Consider the following 27650-nt stretch of genomic DNA (forward strand, 5'->3'; position numbering starts at 1 on the left):
TCCCCATCTCCCCCTCCTCAAAATTTAGACCACCAAAGATTTCGCTACAAACACGTCTTGCGACTTTCATTACGTGTATATATTTGTCAAAAAAAGTCAATTAAAACAGTTCTAATTAACGCAATTTTAACAGGTAATTATGTCTTTAATTATATTCTACTTGGGTTTTATAATATTAAATTGTTTGAGCCAAAATATCATACAACTACCTCTAAAAAGCTTTGTTAAAAAATTTTGCCGAGTAATGGCGGCTAAGCCTAACGTATAAAGATAAATGAAAAAATCTTGCGCATTAAATAAGCCTTTGCATCGTGGTCCGTCCGGTGGGGGTCCGAATCGTTAACGATATAATTTAACTCTTATTTATAATAATTTTATTACTATTCTAAGAAAACGTTTTAACAAATATTAGTTAGGAAAAGTCTATCGCGAAATTATATGTTAAATATTGGAACTTCAAGTGCATAGGGTGGTGACACCGTGACGGTGGTCCCCTTTATCTTTTTTGAAATTTTTTTAAGCCTTGGCTATGAAACATGCGTTTTAGGTTTTGTAACATTTCATAAGCTTTATTTTAGAATTTTCGAGATTAGTTAGCAATTCGTCGTTACATTTGAAAGGTCATTAGATATTGCAATTATGTTACAGAATGGAGGATTATACTTAAATAATGCGGGTATAAAAAGTTAACAATTGATCAAGATGAAGATTGATCGAAGTAAATTAAAGAAATGTTCCTCGGAAGTGGTAATTAAATTATTAATTAATTATTCTTAGCTTAGCTTTCTCCTTTTCCGTAAGCTTACTATTGTCTATCATAATAATAATGTAAATTTAGCCTGCGGACTTGAAGCCAATCATTGAAAAGCTCAAGTCTTGCAACAGTGAAGAATTACTTGCGGAGCTCAAAAAAATCAAAACATGGAACAGTGGGAAATGCGAAATGTACCATTGGGTGGAGGTATTAGATCTCTTTGATACAATCTTGGAAGCTGCGTGCCACAAAACCAAAGAAAAGCAGTGGTGCCTCCCCGCTGATACCCCTGGCCAAGAAAAAGTAAGACCACCAACAAAATAAGACAACAAATGGAAGGTAATAAATAACCAACCACATTGGTATTGAAATAGAACAAAGAGTTACTGCTACAAATTCTTCATTTCACCTCTCTGCTTATTGAGCACAGCTTTTCTCGACACTTGTACAACTCCATGGAAGTGAGAGAATATATATCATTTGTTGTGTGACAAAAAATTGGTTTTATTTTTTGTATTTTAATTTAACTTACTTTTGTATCTAATATATTTTTAGCATGTCACTACTCTCCTTTCTTCGAGTGATATGCAAATAGTTTTGGGGGTGTTAAATCTGTTGTTTGTATTTAGGTATGTCATTTGTGAAAGAAATTATAGTAGGCCATATCTTAAAGTAAAACATTTTTAGCTTTCCCCCAACCTTGGTATCCTTTAACAGGCTTCGTACAAACGTGGGAAATAAATCATTGACAAATATTTTAGAATGGGAAATTTGTGAGGTTTGAGCAGGTTTGCTCTGAAGGGGTTGCTTCAACTGTAAAAAAAACAATTCCCGTTGTTATTACTCCTTGCTCTGAAGGGTTGCTTCAAATATTACAACTCCCCAATTTTATTACTCCTTGCTCTGAAGGGGTTGCTTCAATTATATATTACAACTCCCCATGTTATTACTCCTTGCTCTGAAGGGGTTGCATCAACTGTAAAAAACCACTCCCCGTGTTATTACTCCTCGCTCTGAAGAGATCCCGTCAATTATAAATAACCACTCCCCATGTTATTACTCCTTGCTCTGAAGAGATCGCTTCAATTATAAAATAACCGCTCCCCATGTTATTACTCCTTGCTCTGAAGAGATCGCTTCAATTATAAAAAACCACTCCCATTGTTATTACTCCTTGCTCTGAAGAGGTTGCTTCACTTATATCAAAGAAAATATAGAACAGGGACTTGGCAGTACTATAAAACGTCATGCTACCTTCCATTAGTGCTAAAAAACATACCAGGAGGAGGGGCTTATATAGCTTTCATTCTGTTAAAAAAACATACCATAATGGCGCTGGGGGCGGAGTTAAGCGCGAATTGCCAAGTCCCTACTATCATACCCTAGAATAGAAGTCCAACTATGAAACGACTTCCTTTTCCTAAAAACAATGCGATTCAAAGTGCGATAGATTGTTGAAAATTCTAAATGATAAGGGTCTTACGCCAGAAAGCAAACAAAAACCACTATGTTTGTGATCCATGTTTTCAACAATGCGCGGGTTAGGTTAGATTTGTACTCAGCCAGGCCAGAGCTAGGACTTTTAAAAATGTCTGACCACAAAATCCAGTTTGGAGGGGAAAATGAACTATTTGGCTGAACTGAACTAGTCTGAATCCAAGAGCGAGAGCTTTTCAGACAAGCTCCCCCCCTATCTTCCCCTTCTCTCTTCTAGGTTATCGCGGCGATCTTTTCCACCCTATGATTATATATTACAACTGCCCATGTTATTACTCCTTGCTCTGGAGGGGCTGCTTCAGTTGTAAATAACCACTCGCATTGTTATTACTCCTTGCTCTGTTGGGGTTACTTCCAACTATAAATATCCCGTTGTTATTACAGTCCATATATATGGAAAACTCACGGAAATATATGGGGGTGGGGGAACCTGGAAAACTCGGAAATATATGGGGGTGGGGGAACCTGGAAAACTCGGAAATATATGGGGGTGGGGGAACCTGGAAAACTCGGAAATATATGGGGAAAACCCGGGGAAATGTATGGGAAAAAAAACCCAGAAAACTCGGGGGAATGTATGGGGGAAAAACCAGGAAAACTCGGGGAAATGTATGACAGGGCCCCCAGAGGTCATATAATTCCTATAAAATCCTATATTTTTAAAACTGTCCTATAAGAATCCTATAATTTTGGTTAAAATCGCCAAAAATCGTATAATTTTGAAATTTGGGCGAATTCTAAGCAAACCATTGGTTAAACCAGGATTCGGGTCTAAAAAATATCATGAAATGAGGATGGTTTCTCTCGTATTGTAGCTTAACTAGTTAAATATAGCTCGGTATTATGGTTCTGATAACAGAACGTTCAGTGTGCACCACCACTTATTTTAGTGTCCTATATAATTCTGTTATTCTGGAAGCCCCTGTTTGTCACAGCCCAAAGTTTTTAGTATGGTTGGATGGGGGGCAAATAGGACTATAACATACTCAAAGGGCATACCCGTATCTCTAGTAATAGAATCAGAGTTATGAACCTCCAAAATTGCGTGTAGTGTGGGGAAATGTATGGGAAAAAAATTAAAAATCAGGAAACCTCGGGGTAATATGTGGGGAAAAAGCCAGGATAACTCAAGGAAATCTTTTTTTTTTTTGCATATGTTGTATGAACCCTGTTTAATCTTGACCCAAGTTATAAGGGAGGCAAAGACACTATTCCATTAACCAAAAATTTAACCCCAGAACTAGACTCAAAAAAATTAAGTTCTTTTGTCATCTTAGAAATGATGAAATACTTAAAAAAACAGCCATGTTTTACTTTTAGTAATGGCCTTAAACGCGCATCATGTTATTTTTAGTATAGTTTTTAACATTATTTTGAACATACGATAGTAAAAGGTCCAATTTCATCACACGTTTAAATCAAGAAAGGAGGCAAGCAATATTAACAAGGTTGACTTACTTAGCGGAGGTATAAAATTTTCAACAGGATTTTATCATTCATTGTTTGAAACAAGCAATTTAATAACACTCTCATACTCGTAATTTTATTAGAGTTGGGGTGGTAAAGAAAACGGGTTTGGTTTGGCGGAATGTTGCGTTAGTAATACTTCTTCTAAGAAAAGTTTTCCAAAGAGCTCAACCACGTTACACTTTGAGTTTTACATAGAAAATTTGGAAGAGAAACTCGGTAAAAAACAACCGTCAAATACAGTATGTTATATTCACATAGAAAACTTAGACCAGGTACGAATCATTTCATCTAATGGTTTATCAACTGCGCCTGAAAGAAAGAAAGAAAGAAGGGGTTAATTTGTTTCATTTTTCAAACCCAAAAGATTCCAGACAAAAATCCTTCTCAAATTATGGAGGATTTGATGGAAACTTATCCTATACCCCAAGATAAACAGATGCTTCTGTTTACTCACGTCAGATTGGCTCATAGTTTTTCCAATCATTCAAAGAGGTTACAATGTGTACAGGCGAGATTGCAGGCTTTATCCATATTAGGTTAGCAACGTTTTAAGACTAGAAATTACCAGTGGTGTGCGAGTCCCGTTTTTTCGGTTTCGAGCCGAGTCCGAGTATCAAAACTAATTTCTTATCGAGTATCGAGCCGAGTATCAAAAAATACTTTCGAGTATCGAGTATTTAGATAGGTCAAATTTTGGTTCTTTCGAGTAATTATCGAGTCTCAAATATTGACTTGTCGAGTAGCAATTTTGTAAATTTCTTGAAAATAACGAAGATGTTCAATTATCTAATATCTAACTAGTTCAAAAAGATTGTTAGTGATCAATTAAACATTGAACAGGTGATTTTCAAAATAAATGATCATGAACTCATCGTCTGCTATAGTTATAAGCCTCGGACTCGAGTATTTGTCCGAGTATTTAAGATGTTAAAAAGCTACTCGAATCTGTCTCGAGTATCTCAATGTGTTGTTATCGAGTATAGAGTCGAGTACTCGGCTCGATACTTGAACCGAGTACTCGAACTTAACGAGTACTCGCACACCCCTGGAAATTACACCTTAAACATTTTGAGAAAATGTCTCTTACCAAGTCCAACACAATCTTTTGTGGTTGTAGTTTATTGTAACGCAGTTCAAGATAACTCTTGTTCAATATTGTACAATGGTTTAATAGAAGAACTTGTAGATGTCTTGGAACTCAAAGATGATAGTCTAATTGTAAGAATTTTTTTTTTTGACGCCAATTATTTCTTGTTGAGAAGTTAACGTTGGTATATTTGCGTGTAGGAAATTAAAGCCGCTTCTCTAAGGACTTTAACATCCATTATACACCTGGATAGAAATCCGAGATTAAATACTATAATTGACGCGACTGGTGCAGCGGCTTATCACGGTTTCCTTCCAGTTTTGGTTAGGAACTGCATACAGTCACTCACTGGTAATTATATTACATTACGTTTCTGTTTTTTAGTTGTTGTTATCTAGGGAAGCAACTTGAGAAGGTTAGGTTCTTGACAATAGGACTCTATACCGGTTAAATGTTGCTATAATAAAGAGCTTGTTTCAGTACGGAAATCTCAAAATTTTATTGAGGTTTCATCTATAAGCAAGCGACACTTAAAATGAGTAAATTTGCTTAAAAGAGGTTCTTCATATATGGGGGAAAACGCAGGGAAATATATGGGCGGAAAAACCCTGGAAAACGCAGGGAAATATATGGGGGAAAAAACCATGGAAAACGCAGGGAAATATATAGGGTAAAAACTATTGAAAACGCAGGGAAATATATGGGCGGAAAAACCCTGGAACACGCAGGGAAATATATGGGGGAAAAACCCTGGAACACGCAGGGAAGTATATGGGGGAAAACCCCTGGAACACGCAGGGAAATATATGGGCGGAAAAACCCTGGAAAACGCAGGGAAATATATGGGCGGAAAAACCCTGGAAAACGCAGGGAAATATATGGGGGAAAAAACCCTGGAAAACGCAGGGAAATATATGGGATAAAAACTATGGAAAACGCAGGGAAATATATGGGCGGAAAAACCCTGGAACACGCAGGGAAATATATGGGGGAAAAACCCTGGAACACGCAGGGAAATATATGGGATAAAAACCATAGGAAACGCAGGGAAATATATGGGATAAAAACCATGTGAAACGCAGGGAAATATATGGGCGGAAAAACCCTGGAACACGCAGGGAAGTATATGGGGGAAAAACCCTGGAACACGCAGGGAAATATATGGGCGGAAAAACCCTGGAACACGCAGGGAAGTATATGGGGGAAAAACCCTGGAACACGCAGGGAAATATATGGGCGGAAAAACCCTGGAAAACGCAGGGAAATATATGGGCGGAAAAACCCTGGAAAACGCAGGGAAATATATGGGGGAAAAAACCCTGGAAAACGCAGGGAAATATATGGGATAAAAACTATGGAAAACGCAGGGAAATATATGGGCGGAAAAACCCTGGAACACGCAGGGAAATATATGGGGGAAAAACCCTGGAACACGCAGGGAAATATATGGGATAAAAACCCTGGAACACGCAGGGAAATGTATGGGGAAAAACCCTGGAACACGCAGGGAAATGTATGGGGAAAAACCCTGGAACACGCAGGGAAATGCATGGGGAAAAACCCTGGAACACGCAGGGAAATGTATGGGGAAAAACCCTGGAACACGCAGGGAAATGTATGGGGAAAAACCCTGGAACACGCAGGGAAATGTATGGGGAAAAACCCTGGAACACGCAGGGAAATGTATGGGGAAAAACCCTGGAACACGCAGGGAAATGTATGGGGAAAAACCCTGGAACACGCAGGGAAATGTATGGGGAAAAACCCTGGAACACGCAGGGAAATATATGGGATAAAAACCATGGGAAACGCAGGGAAATGTATGGGGAAAACCCTGGAACACGCAGGGAAATATATGGGATAAAAACCCTGGAACACGCAGGGAAATATATGGGATAAAAACCCTGGAACACGCAGGGAAATATATGGGATAAAAACTCTGGAACACGCAGGGAAATATATGGGATAAAAACTCTGGAACACGCAGGGAAATATATGGGATAAAAACCATGGAAAACGCAGGGAAATATATGGGCGGAAAAACCCTGGAAAACGCAGGGAAATATATGGGGGAAAAAACCCTGGAAAACGCAGGGAAATATATGGGGGAAAAAACCCTGGAAAACGCAGGGAAATATATGGGATAAAAACTATGGAAAACGCAGGGAAATATATGGGCGGAAAAACCCTGGAACACGCAGGGAAATATATGGGGGAAAAACCCTGGAACACGCAGGGAAGTATATGGGGGAAAAACCCTGGAACACGCAGGGAAATATATGGGGGAAAAACCCTGGAACACGCAGGGAAATATATGGGATAAAAACCCTGGAACACGCAGGGAAATGTATGGGGAAAAACCCTGGAACACGCAGGGAAATGTATGGGGAAAAACCCTGGAACACGCAGGGAAATGCATGGGGAAAAACCCTGGAACACGCAGGGAAATGCATGGGGAAAAACCCTGGAACACGCAGGGAAATGTATGGGGAAAAACCCTGGAACACGCAGGGAAATGTATGGGGAAAAACCCTGGAACACGCAGGGAAATGTATGGGGAAAAACCCTGGAACACGCAGGGAAATATATGGGATAAAAACCATGGGAAACGCAGGGAAATGTATGGGGAAAAACCCTGGAACACGCAGGGAAATATATGGGATAAAAACCCTGGAACACGCAGGGAAATATATGGGATAAAAACCATGGGAAACGCAGGGAAATGTATGGGGAAAAACTCTGGAACACGCAGGGAAATATATGGGATAAAAACTCTGGAACACGCAGGGAAATATATGGGATAAAAACCATGGAAAACGCAGGGAAATATATGGGATAAAAACCATGGAAAACGCAGGGAAATATATGGGATAAAAACCATGGAAAACGCAGGGAAATATATGGGATAAAAACCATGGAAAACGCAGGGAAATATATGGGATAAAAACCATGGAAAACGCAGGGAAATATATGGGAAAACAATAATAATATTTAAATGGAAACAATGTTTTCTATAACAAAGAAATTCTTTTAAAATGATTAGATCCTGGCGTGGCAACGTTTCCTCTACCATTCGCCACCGCGTTATTTTCATTCCTATATCACTTGGCCAGTTATGAAAGTGGAGGTGAAGCTTTAGTTTCTTGTGGAATGATGGAATCTTTGTTAAAAGTCATCAACTGGAAAGGAACAGACCCTGAACATATCACTGTGCGTCTTCTTATTACTATCATCAAACCCTGAATTTTTTTTTTATAACTTTGAAGACTACTAACCTTTAGTTAATCATTTTAGTTTGTGACTCGAGCTGTTAGAGTCATAGATCTGATTACGAATTTGGATATGCAAGCTTTTCAGTCTCACGGGGGTTTAGCTAGTTTTATTCAGAGGTTAGAGGTGGAAGTGGATATCTGTTATAAGGAGCAGCCTTACATTATCCGACCTAGAACGCGGCATCCTTCAGTGGCCCTGGAAGCCCCTGCCTCACCCGTCCCTCCCAATCCTTCGCTAGTAGACGCGGAAAATGCGGGAGCCGCTAGTGGTTCACCTATGGAAGTTGATCAAGCTCCTGAAGATGCAATCACCAATGAGTAAGCGCGGTTAATTTCTACTTAAGATCAAACCCATCGCACTCTGTACCAGTTTTTCTAACTGTAAATAGTTTGAAAGCTGTTTTTAATGATGTGCGAGATTAATTGTTTATCTCAGGTCGGCACTGCAAGAAACCGTTGTTTTTTATTGGTTTTTAGCTGACTTATCTTCTTGAGACAGTAGTTCATTCTTTTTTCCACTTTATGATCCTAAAATTGTAATTTCTCTCGAATAGTACCGAACAAATGCCCAGTTCTCCGCAAAGTTCCTCAAATGTACCTTATGGTGAACCTGATGATCAATCAGCGGGACCTAGTAGACTAGACAGTTTAAGCGAAGAGTCGGAACCTAGGAAAGGAGTTCAATGTTTCCCTCAAAGAGCCGCGTTATTAAAGTCCATGTTAAACTTTTTGAAGAAGGCCATTCAAGATCCGGCTTTCTCTGACAGCATCAGACATTGTAATTAAAGAATAGTTATTCCTAGGCGGGTGTGGGTTTGTCTTTGTCTTTGTGCTCAGATTGGACCATGGTTTTTATTGCAGTAATGGATGGGTCCCTTCCTAAGTCTTTAAAGCATATAATAAGCAACGCTGAATATTATGGTCCCTCCCTCTTTCTTCTGGCGACCGATGTGGTCACGGTTTACGTATTTCAAGAACCATCCTTACTGTCGTCGCTTCAGGACAATGATCTAACTGATGTCCTGTTACACGCCCTCCTAGTCAAAGAGGTCCCAGCTACGAGAGAAGTTTTGGCTGCTCTACCCAATGTTTTTAGCGCTCTTTGCCTAAATACTAGGGGATTGCAAGCGTTTGTGGCTTGTAAACCTTTCGAAGGTCTATTCAAAGTACTACTACTGCCAGACTACTTACCAGCGATGAGAAGGCGTCGAAGTTCGGATCCCATGGGGGATACCGCCAGCAATCTTGGTAACGCCATGGATGAGTTGATGAGACATCAACCGAGCTTAAGAGTAGACGCCATGGGAGCTATTGTTAAACTCTTGGAAGAATTGTGTTCTATGGGAAAAGATCCCAAGTTTATTTGCTCCAGACCAGTCTCAAAAACGGATACTCCGTCATCGGCTGGTGCCAATTCGAGGAATCCTAGTAGCCTTTCGAATGAAGCTGGTTCGTCCGATGAAGAGGATGAGGAAGATGACGAGACTGGAGGACCTCCTGTACATGGCTCTTTAAAATCAACAAATTCGTCAGAGAAACAGCCGTCTGATTCTACCGGAAGTGAAGCTAAAACGCCAGTACCGCTTGTTGACTACATTTTGAATGTGGTAAGGTTTCTTCTCCCAAGTTCTTTTGCACATGCAAACTTATTTGGTCTCCTGTCAATGTAAATACCTGACTTGACAGGTATAAAATGTTTGCTAAAGTAATTTCTTTGCGTTGGTAATTGCGTTATCTGTAAATGATGATGGAAATCTAATGCCAAGAGATACGTTTTAAAAAAACCATAGATAATTTTTATGGTTTTTAACTTCTGGATGTTTTTGTTGTCTTATTTTTGCAGATGCGTTTTGTCGATGCCATTCTAAGTAACAATTCCACCGACGATCACTGCCGGGAATTTATTAAACAAAAAGGATTAGTGCCTCTTATGGGAATTTTGGGGTTGCCCAATTTACCCGTGGATTTTCCCATTACACCAGCCTGTCAAGCTGTCGCCAGCGTTTGCAAATCCATCCTGGTAATTACGTTTTTCAGATACCGTCTTTAGAAGGAAGCATTTTGTATCTACAAATTCTTCATCTAATGAAGTTTTTGTTCGAAAAAATGCGATAGCAAATAATGTGTCATTATGGCAGTGCTTAGCATCGTTGGAGGATTGGAAATTTTTAATTTTAATTGCTCCTGGAAGTCTTTGCTGCTACAGTTTTATATTTAATTATTTATCTATTTTTTTTCCTTGCTTTCAATTCAGACTTTACAATTTTTTTGTTGTTTTTTTTTTTGTCATTGATAGAACCTAGCACACGAACCTCAAGTTCTTAAGCAGGGACTTCTTCACTTGAATGAAGTACTCCAAAGTTTGGAATCTCTACATAAACCTTTAGATCATCCTGGTGGAAGTGTCTTGTTAGAGGAACTAATCAACGCCCCAAATCCTAGTGAAGCGACTGCCAGTCCCCAGGTCACACCATTACTTCATGCCATGGCTGCCGCACACGCCTACATTATCATGTTTGTTCACGTTTGCCGTACTGGACAGGTATTTACTAGTTTGAATCCATAGTTTCTACGCGTTGTTTCCAAGGTACAAAGGTTAATTAATTTGTTTAGAGTGATATTCGAACTATCTCAATATCCCATTGGGGTTCCGAGTTGGGTTTGAGTGTATTAAGAGGACTAAGTCGATTGTACACGTCTTTGGTTTGGGAGAGTACGGTCCTTCTTGCATTATGCAGTGATAACGCTTTACCAGCTGGATGCCAATTTGGCAAACATCAGTTAGATAGACTAGTCCCGCCTAAAGATCAACCTAGCCAAAGTCCAGCCGCTGTTAAAAGCCCCGAAAGTGCGTCGAATGATAGCGCGGTAGCTTTAACTTCAGCCACTGGTGAATTTGGATCTAATGGCGTAACATCCGCTATGGAAGCTTTAAGTACAGAGCCTTCCACGTCAACAACTGCCATGGAAGTTGACGATGCCGCGTCTACGAGCAACGCGTCTTCGAACTTGGTTGATGCTGGTATAAGCTGTGATATTGACTCCAAAAACAACAAAGGCAAACTAGCCCAACTTCAAGCGCAAGTGAAGCAGATTAAACCATTATTATCAGGGGCATCCAGATTAGGAAGAGCTTTGGCTGAACTTTTTGGGCTATTGGTGAAATTGTGCGTTGGATCACCTATGAGACAAAGGAGAGGACAACAGATACCTCCGTCACCTACAGTACCTACACCCGCTGCACGAGCTGTAGCCTCGGCTCTAACGAGATTGTTAGCTGCCGGACTTTCTTGGGAACCTCCAGCGACGTCACCTTTACCCAAATTTAGACTTACATTTTACATATGTTCAGTTGGATTTACGTCACCCATGCTCTTTGATGAAAGGAAATACCCTTTTCATCTAATGTTGCAAAAGTTTTTGTCCTGCGGAGGACAAGATGCCTTTTTTAGTACCTTTCGTTGGGCTCTAACTTGCGGAGGAAAAGTTGAAATTGAACAAGGTTTAGAGCATCCCGAGTTACCCGATGGAACTGGTGAATTCCTTGACGCGTGGCTGATGCTTTTAGAGAAAATGGTCAACCCTAAGACTGTTTTGGAATCTCCCCACACCTTACCGGCCAAATCCGCGCAACCTGGTTTTGTTCCTTTCAATCCAATCCTCTACTTGATCCACACTCAGAAGCTGGCTTTTAACGCCATTATGCAATTATGGGATCGAAAACCCTTGAAAGTTTATGGAGATAGGATGTCAGAGTCTATGCTGGCTATCATGTGTCATTTACTTAGAGGAGAAGCTATCATAAAGGAAAAACTGCGTAAAGATAAGGAAAGCGAACCGGGAACCAGTTTAGGAGTAACTTCAACAGCCGCATTAGCTAATGCAGCGGCTGGTGTCGCTAGAACCGCAACTACAGCTCCTACGGGAGCCGCGGCTGCTGTTGCAACGACACCAGCTGGACCCGCGGCGGCTACCGCTACAGGGTCAGTTAGAAAAACCTTGTCTCGGGACTTGAAGGTTAATTTATACAAAGTGGCTCTTTTTATAGACCGCCTGCTCAGGAATTAGAAGAACAAGGAGTTAATCAAGAGCATTTAACTCAACTTATGGACATGGGTTTTTGTCGCGAAATGGCAACTGAAGCTCTGCTTCATTCAAACTCCGTGGAACATGCCACAGACCTACTTTTGAGTCATCCTAGTTTTGTGGCCAGTAGAACTGAAACTGTTAGTGAATTTCCTTAATTGTTTGAAGTATTTTTCCTGTTTGTGTGTTTCTAAATTTAATTGAGACAATATTAGCAGAACTTGGGGCCCGATTGGGAAATGTCTGAAGAGGATCAAATGATGAGAGCCATTGCAATGTCGCTGGGTGAAAATGTACAGGTTTCGACTACTAAAGTCAGTTTTGGTTTTAAAATCTATTAGCTTGTACTTATCGTAAGTTTTTTTTTTTTTTTTTTCGGATGAGTAGGAGGAAGATGAAGCTAAACGTAAAGCTGAGGAACTTAAAGAACTCGAAAGAGAAAAACAACAAGATGAAGACCCATTAGCGGCTGAAATGATGGATGAATTCACAGATAGAATGTTGCCAGGATGTTTAAGACTTTTAGATACGCTACCGGACACTGTTTATCGAGTTTGCGACTTACTAGTTGCTGTTGTGGCAAGAAATGGATTAGAATGGAGACAGAAAATGCTCTCCCAACTTCTTACAGAGATTGAGGAAAATGCCGAAATCCTTATCAAGGCCGCTGCTCCAATGACCATGTCGGACACTAGAAGCGTACAAGAATGGGCTTCCCAATTGGCAGTAGCTTCTGAGTCAGGGAAAATGGCTGTTAGGGTCCATCTCTTCACTTTATTGTTCGAGGAAATGAGAATGCCATGCGCGACTTTAGTTGAAGATCATAGAATTGTTGATGTATTGGTTAGACTAGTTGACTCGGCTCAACATTGCATGACGTTGGCCAAAGAAGTTCCCACACCCAAGTGGCTGGCTCCTTTGGTTTTGTTGATTGACTTGTATGAAAAAGCTTCAGTCGCTTCTAGAAGGAGAGCTCCTTTATTAAAGGTACGGTAACAAAAATTATAATAAAGAAATGTTCAAAGAACTATTAAGTTTAAACAAAAGATTTTTGTAATTAGTATCCCAAAAGGCAATGGAAGTGGTTTGACGATCGAACGGGCAGATGGAATAGTTACGCTGTTAATAACAACAAAACAATTGATAATGCCTACAAAGCTGGTGAACAAAACGTCAGATTCACAGCTGGTAGAAGACGTTATATGGTCCAATTTAGCATTATGGTTCAGGTAAGATTTTGCGAACGAAGACCTTTTCCACGTGATAAACGTCTTCAAACTCGATAGATTAATGAGGAAACTGGTAATTGGAGACCCATAATGTTGACTGTTGAAACGAAAGAAGAGAAAGAAAAGAAGGAAGACAATAGAATGAAAGAAAAGGCGATGGAAACTGAAGACACAACCTTAACGACGACAATTCCAGCTACAACTACCACCACCACCAGTGAAACTGTTCCCACTGTAGTTTTAGTTGAAAGGCCAAGAACCCCACCTCTTCCAACTGGGACAACTACATCGGCAACAGCCCCTACAACTCCAGTTCTCTTCCCTGGTGAACTTTTAGCCTCCCTGGATGCTTTAAATCATCCCGCTTTGGGTGCTTCCTCATCTGGAATGCAAGAGGACGAACAAATGGAAGGAGTGACGGAGATTAAAGTTGTTAAAGGATTGACCCACGAACAAGGTTCCATTCTTATTCGGTCTTGCGTTGGACTGTTAAGTGTACCTATTGAACCTGATACCCTACACGCTGTTATGAGATGTTGTTTACGTTTAACACGACTTCACGAACACGCTACTACTTTCGCGGAACTTGGTGGACCTAAGTTGTTGCTAGGGTTGACCCAAGCTTCCGCCTTCACCGGTTTCCAATCTTTAGCTACACTTTTGATTAGACATATATTAGAAGAACCCGAGACATTGAAGAACACGATGGAAAAGGTTAGTAATATAATTATTTTTGTTTAACTCAACGTGTACTTACTAATGGCGCGACTGGACTGCGAAGGTTGTTAGAGCAGCGACGCTGGGAAACAACTCGCCAATTGGAACCAAGGAAATGCACTATGTATTGAGAACTTTAGGTCCAGCCGCTTGTCGAGATCCTGATTTGTTTCCAACTGTGGCGAAAAGCATACTTAGAGTCTCTTTGCCGTCCTTGATTAAAAGAGACGAAGATGAAGGAAGATTGTTTAGCAGTACTGCTGTTCAGATGTTAAAGGCCTTACCCGCTAAGCCTAGTCAAACGCCTCCGTTGGAAGGCGTCATCAAAGAAGTTATATTTGATCTCCTGAACGCTTTAACAGTGAAACCAATTCAAACTGAGGAAGCTAGTGGGAACCAAGAAGAAAACCAGGAAAACGCGACCGAAAATGCGGAAATTCCCGCTGTGGGTATTGTGGAGACAACTGGGTTGTTGAGAGATGGGAGTGCCAATGACTTGTTGCAGCAAGATGACGATGACTCGGCGGTAAGTTCAGTCTTTATCTTTAATCCTTTTGATTATAGGTCTTGTATTTAGTGGAATTCCTTTTCTAGGCTGTTACTCTTGAAGTTAACGGAGACGCCATTGAAGTATCAACTGCTGTGGAAACAGATGCCTCTGGACAAGCCAAAGCTAGCAAGGAAGCGAGTGCGAAGGATGCGAAAGCGGAAGAGGCTAATAAGAAGCTTAGACCTCTTCTTCCCAAGTCATCCATTTGTAGATTGCTGGCTGAATTAGTTAGATCTTACGCTGGAGTGGCTAAACTTGTTTACGAACACGCGTACCATTCTGGGCAGTCGGAGTTGGTGACAGAGGTATGTTTTGACATTCTTAAATTCAAGGCTTTAAAACAAGTGTTAACTCAAACGCAAATTTTAATCTTTTTAAGGATTGTACAGCCTTGGCGTTTTTGTTAGATAACTTGCTCCCTCAATGCCAAACTGCTGGTGATAAAGACACTCCCGCTTTGGCCAGAGTTTTAGTCGCGGCGCTCGCGGCTTCTAACCATTGTCCAGAGGCCCAGACTGCGTTAGTTAATGAAGTTAAATCGGCTCTACACCGAGCCTTAGTTCTTCCAGAAAGTGCCGATAAACATTCTAGAATTCAAGCTTTAACTGGACTAGTTGGAACCATGATTGAAAGTTGTCCAGTTTCTTCGTCAACCGTAGCTGGATCTTCGAGTCAAAGTCAATCGTTAACTAGTAGCTTAAGACATCAGCAAAATAGCATGAACAACATCGTCAGAGCCTTGTTGCGACGAAGTTTGGTGACAGACTTGGCCAGAATCACCCACAGTTTAGATTTGTCCAGTCCTCATATGGCTGCCACAGTTAACTCCGCCCTGAAACCTTTAGAAACCTTGTCGAGAATAGTAAATATACCAACCGGTCAGCTAGGGGGAACGAAAAACTCTTCTCGATGCAAGTCCTCGGTCAGTACACCCGGTGGTGGAACTGAAGAAGCTGGTATCGCGGAAGCTATGGATGAAGACCAAGCCTCTCAACAGTTAGTCAGCGCCGAAGCGTCTAGTATCCGCAACAACGAAATCAGTACGTCTGAAGCGACTAACGCTTATGTTGAAGTCACTGTGGATGATAGTGCTGATAATACCGACAATGATGGTATGTCTTTCATATCGTATTGTTTGAAATTAGTGGATGTAATATCAATGATGAGTAGTTTTCCTTTCAGCAACTGATGGTACAGCTACTGCTGAGGAATCTATTGTCGCAAACACGCAAGTACAGGTATATTCTTGACACATGCTTAGTGAAAATGTATTTTGTTGATGACGTATCATTCTGGGTATGTATTACTTGTAGAGTGAAGCTGAGTTGGAGGGTATAATGGATGAACTCTTGGATCGTCATGGTAATACTGAGGAACAAATTCTGGCTGAATCTATATTAGTGGGGTCGAGTTTAACGAGTGAAGTAGTTGCTTCTGGGAATGCAACTTCAGTTCCTAGTGATTCGCAGGAACTCGTTATTAGTATGGAGGCGGATATCGACGATAGACCTCCCCAGAGATCTTCCCATTCCAGTCGCACCAGTAGAGGCTCGCAATTATCACATTCACGTGGCCATCGAACTTCTAGATTGCAGAGTGGCTCCCTTATTGTCAATCGTCACGAGAGGGAGTTTGAAGAAGTCACGGCTGGAGAGGAAGAAGATGACAATCAGGAAAGTTCCGAATCTGATTCCAATTCAGAGTCTGGTCGCACTCACAGTGAAGATGACGGGGAACACGATGACGATGATCATGAAGATCAAGAAGATGATGATGCCGAGGATGAAGATGAAGAAGATGAGGAGGAAGTGAGTTTTTTTTTCAACTTGTTTATTAAACACTGTTGGATATTCGTGGTGCGTTTTGAGAAAGTTGGCATCATGGCAAAGACAGTGTTAGAGTATAAGGCGATTAAAAGATATCCTTAAATTGAAGATGTGGTTTTAGGCTATGCTATAGACGCGACACAAATTGTTATAATTATTGTTAATTACTCGAGAATTAAGGTTCAAATTGTACTTATAGGGGTCGCATTTTGAAACTGAAGACCACTTTCAAGACTTGGAAAATGCCCTGTTTCGTATTCAAGATCGGGATGATAGCATTCTCTTTCAACTCGAAGATGTTTTTCCTCCGAGCAGTAAGGCTCAATTTAAAAATTCGGAAAAATGAACTTAGTAGTTACTGTCAACCTGAGTTTGACAGAGAGATAAGGGGACAAAAATAAATAACCCAACAAATCCTGAAATGTGATTTTAACTCAGATTGGTGTTGACTATAAAAGTCTGTTGAAACTCTCTTACAGCTTCAACTTTTGTATTTGGTGGTGCAGATGGGGTGCGGACATTTCCTTTTCCAATGGTTGCCGAAGACACTGCCAATGCTGCGGAAAGCGCTGGTTTGTAATACTTGACTTAACATTACTGATGTAGCTGATAGGCGTCATAGAGTGCCAGATTTTAAATGCAATTTAATTATTTGGCTCATAATGATGCGAAATTAAAAAAAAACAGTAGCGTGTTATTCAAATTTGCATACATTTATGTTAGTTTGCAAAAAACGCGCGCTGTACAATGCTTTAAAGCAATTCCCACGTTGTTCGTTCTTGTCAATGTCTTTGTACTAATTTTTCAGCTCCATCCATTCCACCAGCTCCGGGAAATGTTGCTGCCACTCATCCTCTCCTAGTGCGTCATGGAGATCCCCAAGGCTCATTATCTTCTAGAGCTCACAGGAATCGAGGACAACGTTATAGAACTCAAGGGAATTATACTTGGCACGTCTATGCTGGATCCAATCGTCACCCAAATCCACCCGCCATATTACAGAGACTTTTAGGTCCTAACACTGCTCAAGATATTCTTCAGTTAACTTCCAGCTTCAATTCACATCCAAACGCTGGACAAACCAGAGTGGTTTTTGCTAATAGTGATTTTAGAATCCTGGCTGCTGAGGACGACATGTTTGATCCTGTTGGTTTAGTAAGTATTAACAATTTTTTTCCTTTATTGAGGACTTTCTAGTACTGGGAAATTGGACTAGGAGAGTCCTGTTTTCCACGCAGTTGGTACTCGCAACTTAAAAATTAGCCTTATTCCTTATCAGCGCCACCTACCCATAGCGGCGACTTTGAGAACTACTGTAAGCGGCAAGCCAATCAGATGTCGCTAAAATCTGGTGACGTCACTGACTGGCACTCTCGGGTCTTACCAAAAGTGACGTCACCAGATTTTAGCGACATCTGATTGGCTTGCCGCTTACAGTAGTTCTCAAAGTCACCGCAATGGGTAGATGGCGCTGATCAGGAATAAGGCTAATTAGGACTCGAACGCGTCTATTTCGAATTTGAAATGTTTTAAAATCATTTCTCATTACTCAGGACACAAATACTTTATTGGGAAGTGGTTCTGGAACGCTAAGTAGCATTCCATCGGCTCTAGTCAGGTGGACTGAAGAATCGAGAGCCTTAGATGGAGATTCGGTTCACGATTGCATTACTGGTTTGAAACCCGGCATTATTGAAATCTTGGAGAAATACCGGGATGAAGAATTGGCTGCGCGACGAGAGAAAAGAAAACAGATGCAAGAAGAGGAAGATGCCAAGAAGAAAGACGCGGATGGTAAACACAATTCATCTGATATAAGAAAACCAAGAACGGAATCTTTGCTGGTCGCTTCCAAGTTGATTCATTCAACACCCGAAGCTGGAGTTGCGGAAAGTTCGGAACAAAGTCATAGAGCCGAGATTACATCTTGTGCCAATGTCAACAGTACTCAGGGTCAATCTACCTCGGCTCCGTTAGCAGTTCAAGAAACGGTAACTGATATGGAAGTTACAAACGATTCGCGCTCTGAGACTGGTGTTGGTGCTAATAGAAATGATTCTGGAGTCATCTCTGGTAGTGGGTCAACTCAAGGTAAGTGTTTTATCGCGTCAGGAGATGTTGTAAGTATCTGAATGGGTTATACCTTTGTAGAATTGAATGCCCCCATGACAACTGAACAACTGGCAGCTTCTTTAGTGGAACAAGTTTTAACCCCGGCTTTATCAATAAGCTCTTCACTTTCCAGTATGGGCTCTCTTCTCGGTATGCCTCCTATGAGTGATCAACATTTAGCGCTGAGAAATCAATCCGCTACACCGGTTATAGTTAGCGCGAATATTCCATTGAGAATTGTAGCTCCGCGCGTTCCCGCTTCAACATCATCCCTAACTGTAAACACTTCCTCGAGTCTACTGCATCCTTTACAACCTTCGTCAGAGTCCAACTCGGGATCATCAGTCGGTATCAGTAGCTTAACTACCAGCTCTAGTTCATGCTCTTTAGCGAGTAGCGTGCAAGTTTCTCGAATTCCCATTTCGAATATGCCCCCTCCACCACCGGGGTGGCTGGAAGATGTCTCGGACGTTGTGCCAACTGACAACAGTAGTAGTTTAGAGTCTCAGCTAGAGTCTCTGTTGAGTAGTGACACTTTTGATTCGTTAGAGAGAAATTTAGTGACTTCTTCACCCATGGATACCAGCGAAGAAGGTGGTAATCTTAGAGCATTGAGTAGGGTGGTCCAAGAAGATGAAGAAAATAGACCTAGTTCATCCGAAACTGTTACCGAGTTGGCTCAAAATACGGAACAAGTTGATGAGGGTGGACAGCAACAAGCTGTTGCTCAAGTCTTGGTGGCAAGTTCCGAATCAGGACCTACTGAAGGTTAGAAATATCAACTGGAGTTTTTATTTAGAGATTAGTTTTCTAACACGCGTAATTCTTCCAGACGAAAGCTCTGAAACTTTAGAAGATGGGTCAAATTTAACTAAAAGCACTTCCGAAACCCTTTTGGCTAATGAAGCTGCGGTAGCTTCTGAAAATCCAATTAGCTCGGTTACTGAAACTCAAGCTGAGAGTTTAACAATTACATCTAGCACAACTGCGATGTCTAATCCAACTACAACTACTACCAGTCAAGCTAGCCGCCTGAATGCGGAGTTTGCCAGTGTACTAGGAGGTACTTGTCCAATAATCTCATCTCGCTAAAGGATATTAATTACTTTTGGATCGTTTATAGATTTGGAGATACCAGAAGGAGTTGATCCGTCTTTCTTAGCCGCTTTGCCTGAACAAATAAGGCAGGAAGTTATAGCCGAAGAACTTAGACTTCAAAGATTGAGACAAAGAGCTCAGGCAGCCAGTGGGCAAAATGCCGTTGTTGGCGCGGAACCTAGCTCATTTACCGAAGTGAATCCAGAGTTCCTAGCAGCCTTACCACCTAACATTCAAGAAGAGGTTTTGGCTCAGCAAAGAGCGGAGCAACAGCGTTTAGCGGCTCAGAACTCAAACCCAGATACCCCGGTTGATCCCGGAAACTTTATACAAACTCTCCCTGTTGGGCTGAGGCAACAAGTATTAGCTGACATGGATGATAGCCTATTAGCTTTGTTGCCAGCGGATTTGGCGGCGGAGGCTCACACTCTACGAAGGGAATTGGAGACTAGGCAACGGCAAATGCATGAAAGATTTTTCTCTACTCACGCTGGCACGGCCCTTTCTCGAATTCTTCGAACTGCCGTACCACATAGAAGTCAATGGATGTGGAATACTCTTTCATCCAGGGCATTAAGTAGCGGTGTTGGAGGTTCCGGTTTAGCCGCTCAAAACGCGGCCATTCCCGGAACTCTTAGACTTAAGGGAAGACAACTTTTAGATCACGAGGCCATATCTTGCCTTTTAGTTCTTTTATTTGTCGATGAACCTAAGCTTAACACTGGTAGACTTCACAGAGTGCTGAGAAATCTCTGCTATCACGCTGCAACGCGGCAGTGGGTCATTAAGGTAGTACATTTAAGTTAACATTAACATTAACATTAATTTTAATAATAATGAAAACTTTTTGAACTTTTCAATTAAATACTTCCAGTGCCTATTGTCAATGCTAGAGAAAACAAAGGATTGCCAGACTTCGGATGGAAGTATTACGAGTTTACTAGGACAAACGCAAGCCCCTTATCAATGGGAAGCTAATAGTAAAAGTAGCAAGAAACAATCGAGTAAATCGTCAACTTCCGCGTCACATAATGCCGAGAGCTCAACAAGTCACTCCAAGTAAGTGGCTAAGAATAGGGATATGGCTTTTAACACTCTGCATTCGATACCCAATGATTACAACTTGACTCTAGAGGGGGTTCCTAGGCTGTTGTCAGACGCGACGCGCCATTTCTTTTATCTAAACATTGTTTCTCCCCCCTTTTTAGTTCTTATTAGACAACAACTTCTTAGTTCACGTCTCTCTCTTTCTCGACTCTTTTAACTTCTTTCCTATTTACCATACTTAGCTAATTTCTAATATTTCCTGGCGATGTTTGCGTCTGGTCGGCAGATTGAGAATGCGCCCTGTGATTTGAAGATTATGAGATCTGAGGGTTCACAATTTGCCTCGTTTATCATTTAGTTGGATAAGGAGTATAAATACTGAGAAAATGCCCTTTTATCTTTGTCTCAAACTCCAGATACGATGTAGCTAGTTCACGTTCTGGTCAGTCTTGGCTGTCCATCAGTTTGGACGCTGCATTGGGCTGTAGAACAAATGTCTTCCAAATTCAACGCCATTCTGGGCCTTCATCTTCCTCAACAACTTCCTCGCGCAAGCATACAACCAGCGAGAGGCAATCTCACCTTTCTAGTCAGTCTGGTTCCCTTTCAACTACGTCCCACAATGTCGCCATCAGTATCCACCCTCAGGCAGCGCCAATCGTCTGCCGGCACGTTTTGGACACCCTTATATCGCTCGCTAAAAGTTTCCCCGTTTATTTCTTGCCGGAAAAGACGAGGGAAGAGGGCTTGAATAAAGTTGTCGGAAGCAAAGGAGTGTCTAGTAGCGCGACTGGCGGCAAACAAGATTCTCAATCGAGTAACGCCAGTGCTAATCAGTCTAGTTCAAATTCCGCTAACGTTTCGGGTGGATGTAGTGGTCCTATTCCATCTTCGTCTCAGGGAAATCTAAGGCCAGAAACCGATTTCTGGGAGGTCTTAGTCAAACTAGACTCTTTAAGTACGTCGCGTAAAGGTAAAAATCTAGTTGGGAGAACTCATAGTACCAGTGGTGGTGGTGCTACTTCTCTGTCATTTGGTAACGCAACTGGATCCTGCTCAACAGCAAATGGATCGGGACCTAATACTAACCAACAGAACTCTACAAACGAAGTTGTTGATTCGAAAAGCCAGAACTTTGAAGCTTCTCCATTATCGCAACTTATTGGAATGCTGTCTCATCCAATCGTGCGACGAAGTTCCCTGTTAACTGACCGCTTGCTGCATTTGTTAGCCGCCATTTCGTTAGCCCTGCCAGATCAAGAGGCCGCTAATCATCCACCTTCTCACCATCCGGCTCATTCGCATCACATTCCTCATAACAGAGCTCTAAGCCGTATTCATTCTCACATTCTCTACAATTCTACCGTGGCGGCTGCTGCAGCAGCCGCTGTAGCCACTGCTGCTGGTGGAAGTGGAGTATCGGCTACTCCGTCATTAGCTTCAACCGCTAACTTATCAGATATGCACGGGTTGCTACTCAGAGGAGCGACGGAAGCCCTCCAGAGTGAACCAACATCAGGATCTCAGACCAGTCAAGCTCATCTCACTTCTCAAACGGGATCAAGTGCCTCAGGTTAATCTTGAACCTTATTCTTAAAGCCTTTTGTTTTGCCTAGTGATTACAGACTTTAACATAAGAGGGTTCTTGTCTTCAGCCTGTCGTGACGCGCTTTCCTGTAATCCCCATTCTTCCTCAACATCCCTCTCTTTATCCCTGGCAAGTTACGACTCGGGCTGTTGACTCGAAAGTGCTTGATGCGTGTAGATTATGAGATCTGAAGGCTTAAAATTAACTACGAACCATTTCATTAGAGTGTCGCTTACCCTTTAAGATAACACCATATTGGTCCTTGATTACTTATAGATAAAAACTTTTCAACTAAATTAAAAGAAGAGCACGATGAAAGAGAGAATGTCATTTTGGAGCAGCACTTGCAATTAGCTGTCGAAGTTTTAACGTCAAAATCTTGTTCCGAAGAAGGACTAGAAGATGCCACCTCCCTCTTGTTGAGACTTTCTCGCGTGTGCCCTAGAACCAGACAAGCTGTCCTTAATCTCCTCTTAGGAGGAGCTCGGCAACTAGGAGAAGTCGTGTGTCAACACATTCGCGCTTTGATCAGTGAACTTAGAAATCTGAACAGCAGATTAGCTTTAGAGAAAGGACTTGACGCTGAAGATAGCCAAGATAAGGAGAGCTCTGGAGAGGGTGGTTCTTCTCTAAAGAGTCAAAAGGGTGTTATTCAAGACAGATTCACCAACACCCAGGTAGTTTTTGCGGATGATATAATTAGTTTTGGAGAAAGGATTGCGTGATAAGGAAATTGGTTGTGGTTTATAGGTTGTCATAACAGCTCCCACAAAGGTCAAGAGTTCTAGTGTTGGTCGCGAACTTCAGCTTCCGTCCATGGCTTCATTAACAAGCAAAACATCTAGCCAAGCTTTCTTCCTACGCATGCTTAAAGTTATTATACAACTCAGGGAAGCGGCTCGATTGGCTCAGAATAGGTCTTGGAGAAATAGTAAGTCTTAAGAAGAATTCCCACATGACGCGCTTTACTTAGACGCTGGATCTGATTGTTCTTTAGACGCAGCCCAAAGTATTATGGAAATGCAATCGAGATCTGCCGAAAATACAGTTACTACCACACCCTCAGTTCCAACCACAACTACCACAACAGTTTCTCAAAACATGACGGCGACTACAACAACAAGCTCAGACACCGCCGCCGCGTCAGCGTCAGTGGCGACTGATGACGCACCATCATCTGAAGCTTCGGAAAGCAACCAAACTCAAGGAACTGCTCCTATGGAAGTAGATTCTGGTATGAATCGTTTTTAATTTGATAAGATTTAATTTGGACGATCGGTCTTTTGCCGCGATGTGATGTAATGTTATTGGGGGTTTAAAACATTACAGGTAGCGCTTCTGCCACCACGGTTCCAGGTGCTTCTTCTTCGAGCCAAGAAGCCACCTCTACAATTGAACCACCTCCTACAATGATTTGCCTCAGTGAACAATTGCAATTAGATGAACTGTGGGAAACTCTTAGCGAGTGTCTGATAGAACTAGCTGAAACCCCTGACCATCACGCGGTCCTAGTATTACAGTCGGCCGTTGAAGCGTTTTTCTTGGTTCACGCTTCATCCGTGGAGAAATCAAGCACTAAAAGGCGAGAATATAGACAAGAGAGTCGCGAGACTCAATTGGCCCATATTCATCAAGAAATGGCACCGCTATCTCCTTTACCCAGTACTGGTACAGTTGAAAATCCTAGCACCGCTAATACCGGAGAGGTTTCTGAAAGCTCCCAAGCGACAACTACAGCTGGACATAGTCAAGCCCTTCTCAGTTGGAATGAATCGGCAACTGGATCATCGGCTGAAAACTTGCCTCCTGATACCAGAAAGTTCTTGAAATTCGCTGAGACACACAGAATGGTTTTAAACCAAATTTTAAGGCAATCAACAACCCCCTTGGCGGATGGACCTTTCTCCGTGCTAGTTGATCACACCAGAATCTTGGACTTTGACGTCAAGAGAAGATATTTCCGACAAGAACTGGAAAGGTTGGATGAAGGAGCTCGAAGAGAAGATCTTGCCGTTCACGTCAGACGCGAACATGTTTTTGAGGATTCGTTCCGAGAATTACACAGAAGACAACCTGAAGAATGGAAGAATAGATTCTATATAGTATTTGAAGGTAATATAAGGAGAATTATAATCTTCTCTACGCGAGGACATTTGATTTAACCTTTGTGGTACTCTTTGGTCTTTGTAGGAGAAGAAGGGCAAGATGCCGGTGGCCTTCTCAGGGAATGGTACACCATCATTTCTCGGGAAATCTTCAATCCAATGTACGCCCTTTTCACAACGTCTCCTGGCGACAGAGTGACTTATATGATCAACCCTTCGTCGCATTGCAATTCAAATCACTTGAGCTACTTTAAATTTGTCGGAAGGGTCATTGCCAAAGCGGTTTACGACAACAAACTTCTAGAATGTTATTTTACAAGATCATTCTACAAGCACATCTTAGGAAAATTGGTCAAGTAAGTCATTTTCTACAGTCTTTAAAGATATTGAACGCGCGTTTTTAGGTAGCGATGATGAGACAAACTTGCCCTCTCTGAATATAATTCGAGATTGAGAAAAAAGTTTACGTACTCTAAACCTGAGCAATTGAAAGACATTAATTAAAGTCGGGCGGGGGGTTTTCTACCGTTCTTGCTGGAATCTAGTGAAAAGTAATGGTGGTACTTGTCTATTTATTTAGGTATACTGATATGGAGAGTGAAGATTACTCGTTCTACCAAGGTTTAGTATTTTTACTAGACCATGATGTATCGGAGTTGGGCTATGAATTGACTTTCAGCGTTGAGGTAAGAGTCGAAATTTATTACATCTTTTTTCCTTCTCGTTAATGATGATTTGAACTTGCCCTCTCTGACATTTTCTGAGTTGATAATAGTTTCATTTGTACTCATATCTGAACTTCGAATTTCTTATAAGTTATTGCAACAGTAAGGGATTGAGGCTCACTTCTTTAACGTCACGCTTCTTATTGTTTATCGCGGAAAGGTACAAGAGTTTGGAGTTACGGAAGTCCGAGACTTAAAACCAAATGGGCGCAATATTCTAGTGACGGAAGATACTAAGCAAGAATACGTGCGATACGTTTGTCAGGAAAAGATGACGGGCGCTATCCGAAAACAGTTAAACGCTTTCTTAGAAGGATTCTACGAGATAATTCCGAAACGTTTAATCGCAATTTTCAATGAACAAGAACTAGAACTACTAATTTCCGGATTACCTAATATAGATATAGACGATCTTAAAGCTCATACTGAGTATCACAAATATCAACCGAATTCCTTACAGGTATAATGTTGATGCGCGCGCGTTAATACACTTTTGTTAGAGTAAGTTTTTTTCATTTAACTTTGTTGAAATTTTGTAGATTCAGTGGTTTTGGCGTGCTTTGCGTTCTTTTGATCAAGCGGATCGGGCAAAGTTTTTGCAATTTGTCACGGGTACTTCCAAAGTACCTCTACAGGGTTTTGTCGCTCTAGAAGGCATGAATGGTATTCAAAAATTCCAAATTCATAGGGATGATAGATCCACTGATCGTCTACCATCGGCGCATACTTGGTAAGAATTTTGACCTATTTTTTCCAGGGGTGTGCGAGTACTCGTTATACTCGAACAGAGTACTCGACTCAATACTCGATAACAACACATTGAGATACTCGAGACAGATTCGAGTAGCTTTTTAACATGTTAAATACTTGACAAATACTCGAATCCGAGGCTTACAACTATTGCAGACGATGAGTTCATGATCATTTATTTTGAAAATCACCTGTTCAATGTTTAATTGATCACTAACAATCTTTTTGAACTAGTTAGATGTTAGATAATTGAAAATCTTCGTTATTTTCGAGAAATTTACAAAATTGCTACTCGACAAGTCAATATTTGAGACTCGATAATTAGGTACTCGAAAGAACCAAAATTTGACCTATCTAAATACTCGATACTCGAAAGTATTTTTGAGACTCGGCTCGATACTCGATAAGAAATTAGTTTCGATACTCGGACTCGGCCCGAAACCGAAAAAACGGGACTCGCACACCACTGATTTTTTTTCCCTCCCCCATTTTCTTCAGAATTAAATTCTTTTGTAATACTTCTTAAATAGTTTTAATCAGTTGGATCTTCCCGCTTATGAAACCTACGATAAGCTCCGCTCCATGTTATTGAAAGCCATCCACGAATGCTCCGAAGGATTTGGTTTTGCCTAATTTTGTAAAAAAAAAAAAACAAAGGTTTCCGGATATTTTCTTTCTTTCTTTTTGGTCTTGAACTTTTTCGTATTAGTAGTGATTTTCAGTTTTTTTTCGACAATGACTGAAAGAATAAGAAAACGAGAAACTTAACAAAAAAAAAAAAAACAAAAAAAAACAACAAAATTAAGAATCATTTTTTCGTCAAAATGAAAAAGAATATTTTGAGAGAAGTGCCGTGCCCAAAAGTGATATAGGAAAAGTTATCCTTATTATATTTTTTTTTTTCTTGGAAGGGGAAATCTTTTTGGATTTCATTTAGCTTCTTTTGTTCCCCCCCCTCCCTAATTGCCGTTGCAATTGCAATTACTTGGGCTTGTATAAATTAAGAAGCATCGCGATAAATAAAAAAAAAAGGCAAGAATTTAGTGTTTTCTCTCTTGTACAGTGGACTGTGTATAAAAAAAATGGACAGAATAATAACATAAAAAAAAGTGTAAACTAATTCAATTATTTTTATGTTCACCCCAAAAAAAAAATTTGGCCTATTTTTTTTTCTTTAAAAAAAAAAAAAAAAAAAAATTCAACTTAGTTTTAGTTTTTGTTTTTGTTTTTGGTAAAATTTGTGAATACACTCTGAACTGGGCGCCTCCCAACCCCAAGTATGAAGCTCGCCCATGAAGATTATTTTCTTCATTAACGTTATGTTGGACAAAATTAATAATTAAAAATTAACTAGGAACTTTCTAATTATAATAAAGAAAAAAGTTAAAAAACATTTCAGCTGTTCGTTTTTAGTGTTTTGAATAAAATAAATTGAAAGAATGCAAAAAAAATGTGCCAGAATATATGGGTTGCTATGTGCTGCGATGTAATTTATCGTTAATTGCGATAATTATTTTTATCTTTGGGAGAGAATGACATTTTTGTATTGCGTAAAGGCGCGTTTTCAATCAAGACTTTTTTGAACAAAAATTAAGCTTTTGCTTCAAAAGTAGCAGCGGAAAGCCGAAGCAAAAAATCTTGGTGTTTTCAAACAAGCTTCAAATTCAGCTTTTCGTCTTTTCAGGCTTTAAACCTTCGAGAAGCAGATATCTAAATGAGTTTGATATTTGCTTCTCA

At 40.8% G+C, this 27650-nt stretch overlaps 1 protein-coding gene across 8 annotated transcripts; it reads left to right on the plus strand.

The window, feature by feature from the left end:
• HUWE1 (HECT, UBA and WWE domain containing E3 ubiquitin protein ligase 1) lies at window positions 1–27306 on the plus strand. Of its 8 annotated transcripts, XM_089869161.1 has the most exons (46): window positions 1–133; window positions 649–747; window positions 839–1057; window positions 1129–1215; window positions 1310–1383; window positions 3640–3718; window positions 3802–3993; window positions 4086–4257; window positions 4839–4939; window positions 5009–5159; window positions 7852–8018; window positions 8103–8398; window positions 8635–8858; window positions 8942–9687; window positions 9924–10100; window positions 10377–10622; window positions 10694–12063; window positions 12129–12306; window positions 12382–12480; window positions 12554–13153; window positions 13228–13395; window positions 13453–14109; window positions 14177–14638; window positions 14707–14967; window positions 15042–15774; window positions 15833–15900; window positions 15976–16470; window positions 16688–16802; window positions 16968–17060; window positions 17297–17643; window positions 18042–18579; window positions 18640–19368; window positions 19433–19663; window positions 19724–20487; window positions 20573–20757; window positions 21162–21718; window positions 21809–22318; window positions 22610–23010; window positions 23084–23264; window positions 23331–23567; window positions 23663–24445; window positions 24524–24794; window positions 25019–25124; window positions 25324–25623; window positions 25703–25893; window positions 26444–27306. In XM_089869161.1, exons 2-46 carry the CDS (start codon window positions 703–705, stop codon window positions 26544–26546), a joined length of 14709 nt encoding a protein of 4902 aa, XP_089725287.1. In that variant the 5' UTR covers window positions 1–133; window positions 649–702; the 3' UTR covers window positions 26547–27306. The 8 variants fall into 8 exon arrangements, with proteins under 8 accessions (XP_089725287.1, XP_089725280.1, XP_089725283.1 ...); XM_089869154.1 differs by having other exon boundaries at window positions 21162–22318; XM_089869157.1 differs by having other exon boundaries at window positions 16986–17060; window positions 21162–22318.
• Window positions 27307–27650: the final 344 nt, after the last annotated feature.

Source organism: Phalangium opilio, unplaced genomic scaffold (genome assembly GCF_054372755.1).
Source record: "Phalangium opilio isolate 3A_F unplaced genomic scaffold, DU_Popi_V2 ptg000025l_1, whole genome shotgun sequence".
Taxonomy (NCBI): Eukaryota; Metazoa; Arthropoda; class Arachnida; order Opiliones; family Phalangiidae; genus Phalangium; species Phalangium opilio.

What these genes read in the sequence shown, in the direction of transcription:
- HUWE1 (XM_089869154.1), top strand. Translation starts at nt 703, where the DNA reads ATGAAGATTGATCGAAGTAAATTAAAGAAATGTTCCTCGGAAGTG. An exon ending in GCGTTTGCAAATCCATCCTG is followed by an intron (nt 10,101 to 10,376) that starts GTAATTACGTTT and finishes TGTCATTGATAG; the next exon opens with AACCTAGCACACGAACCTCA. An exon ending in TGTTTGATCCTGTTGGTTTA is followed by an intron (nt 17,644 to 18,041) that starts GTAAGTATTAAC and finishes CTCATTACTCAG; the next exon opens with GACACAAATACTTTATTGGG.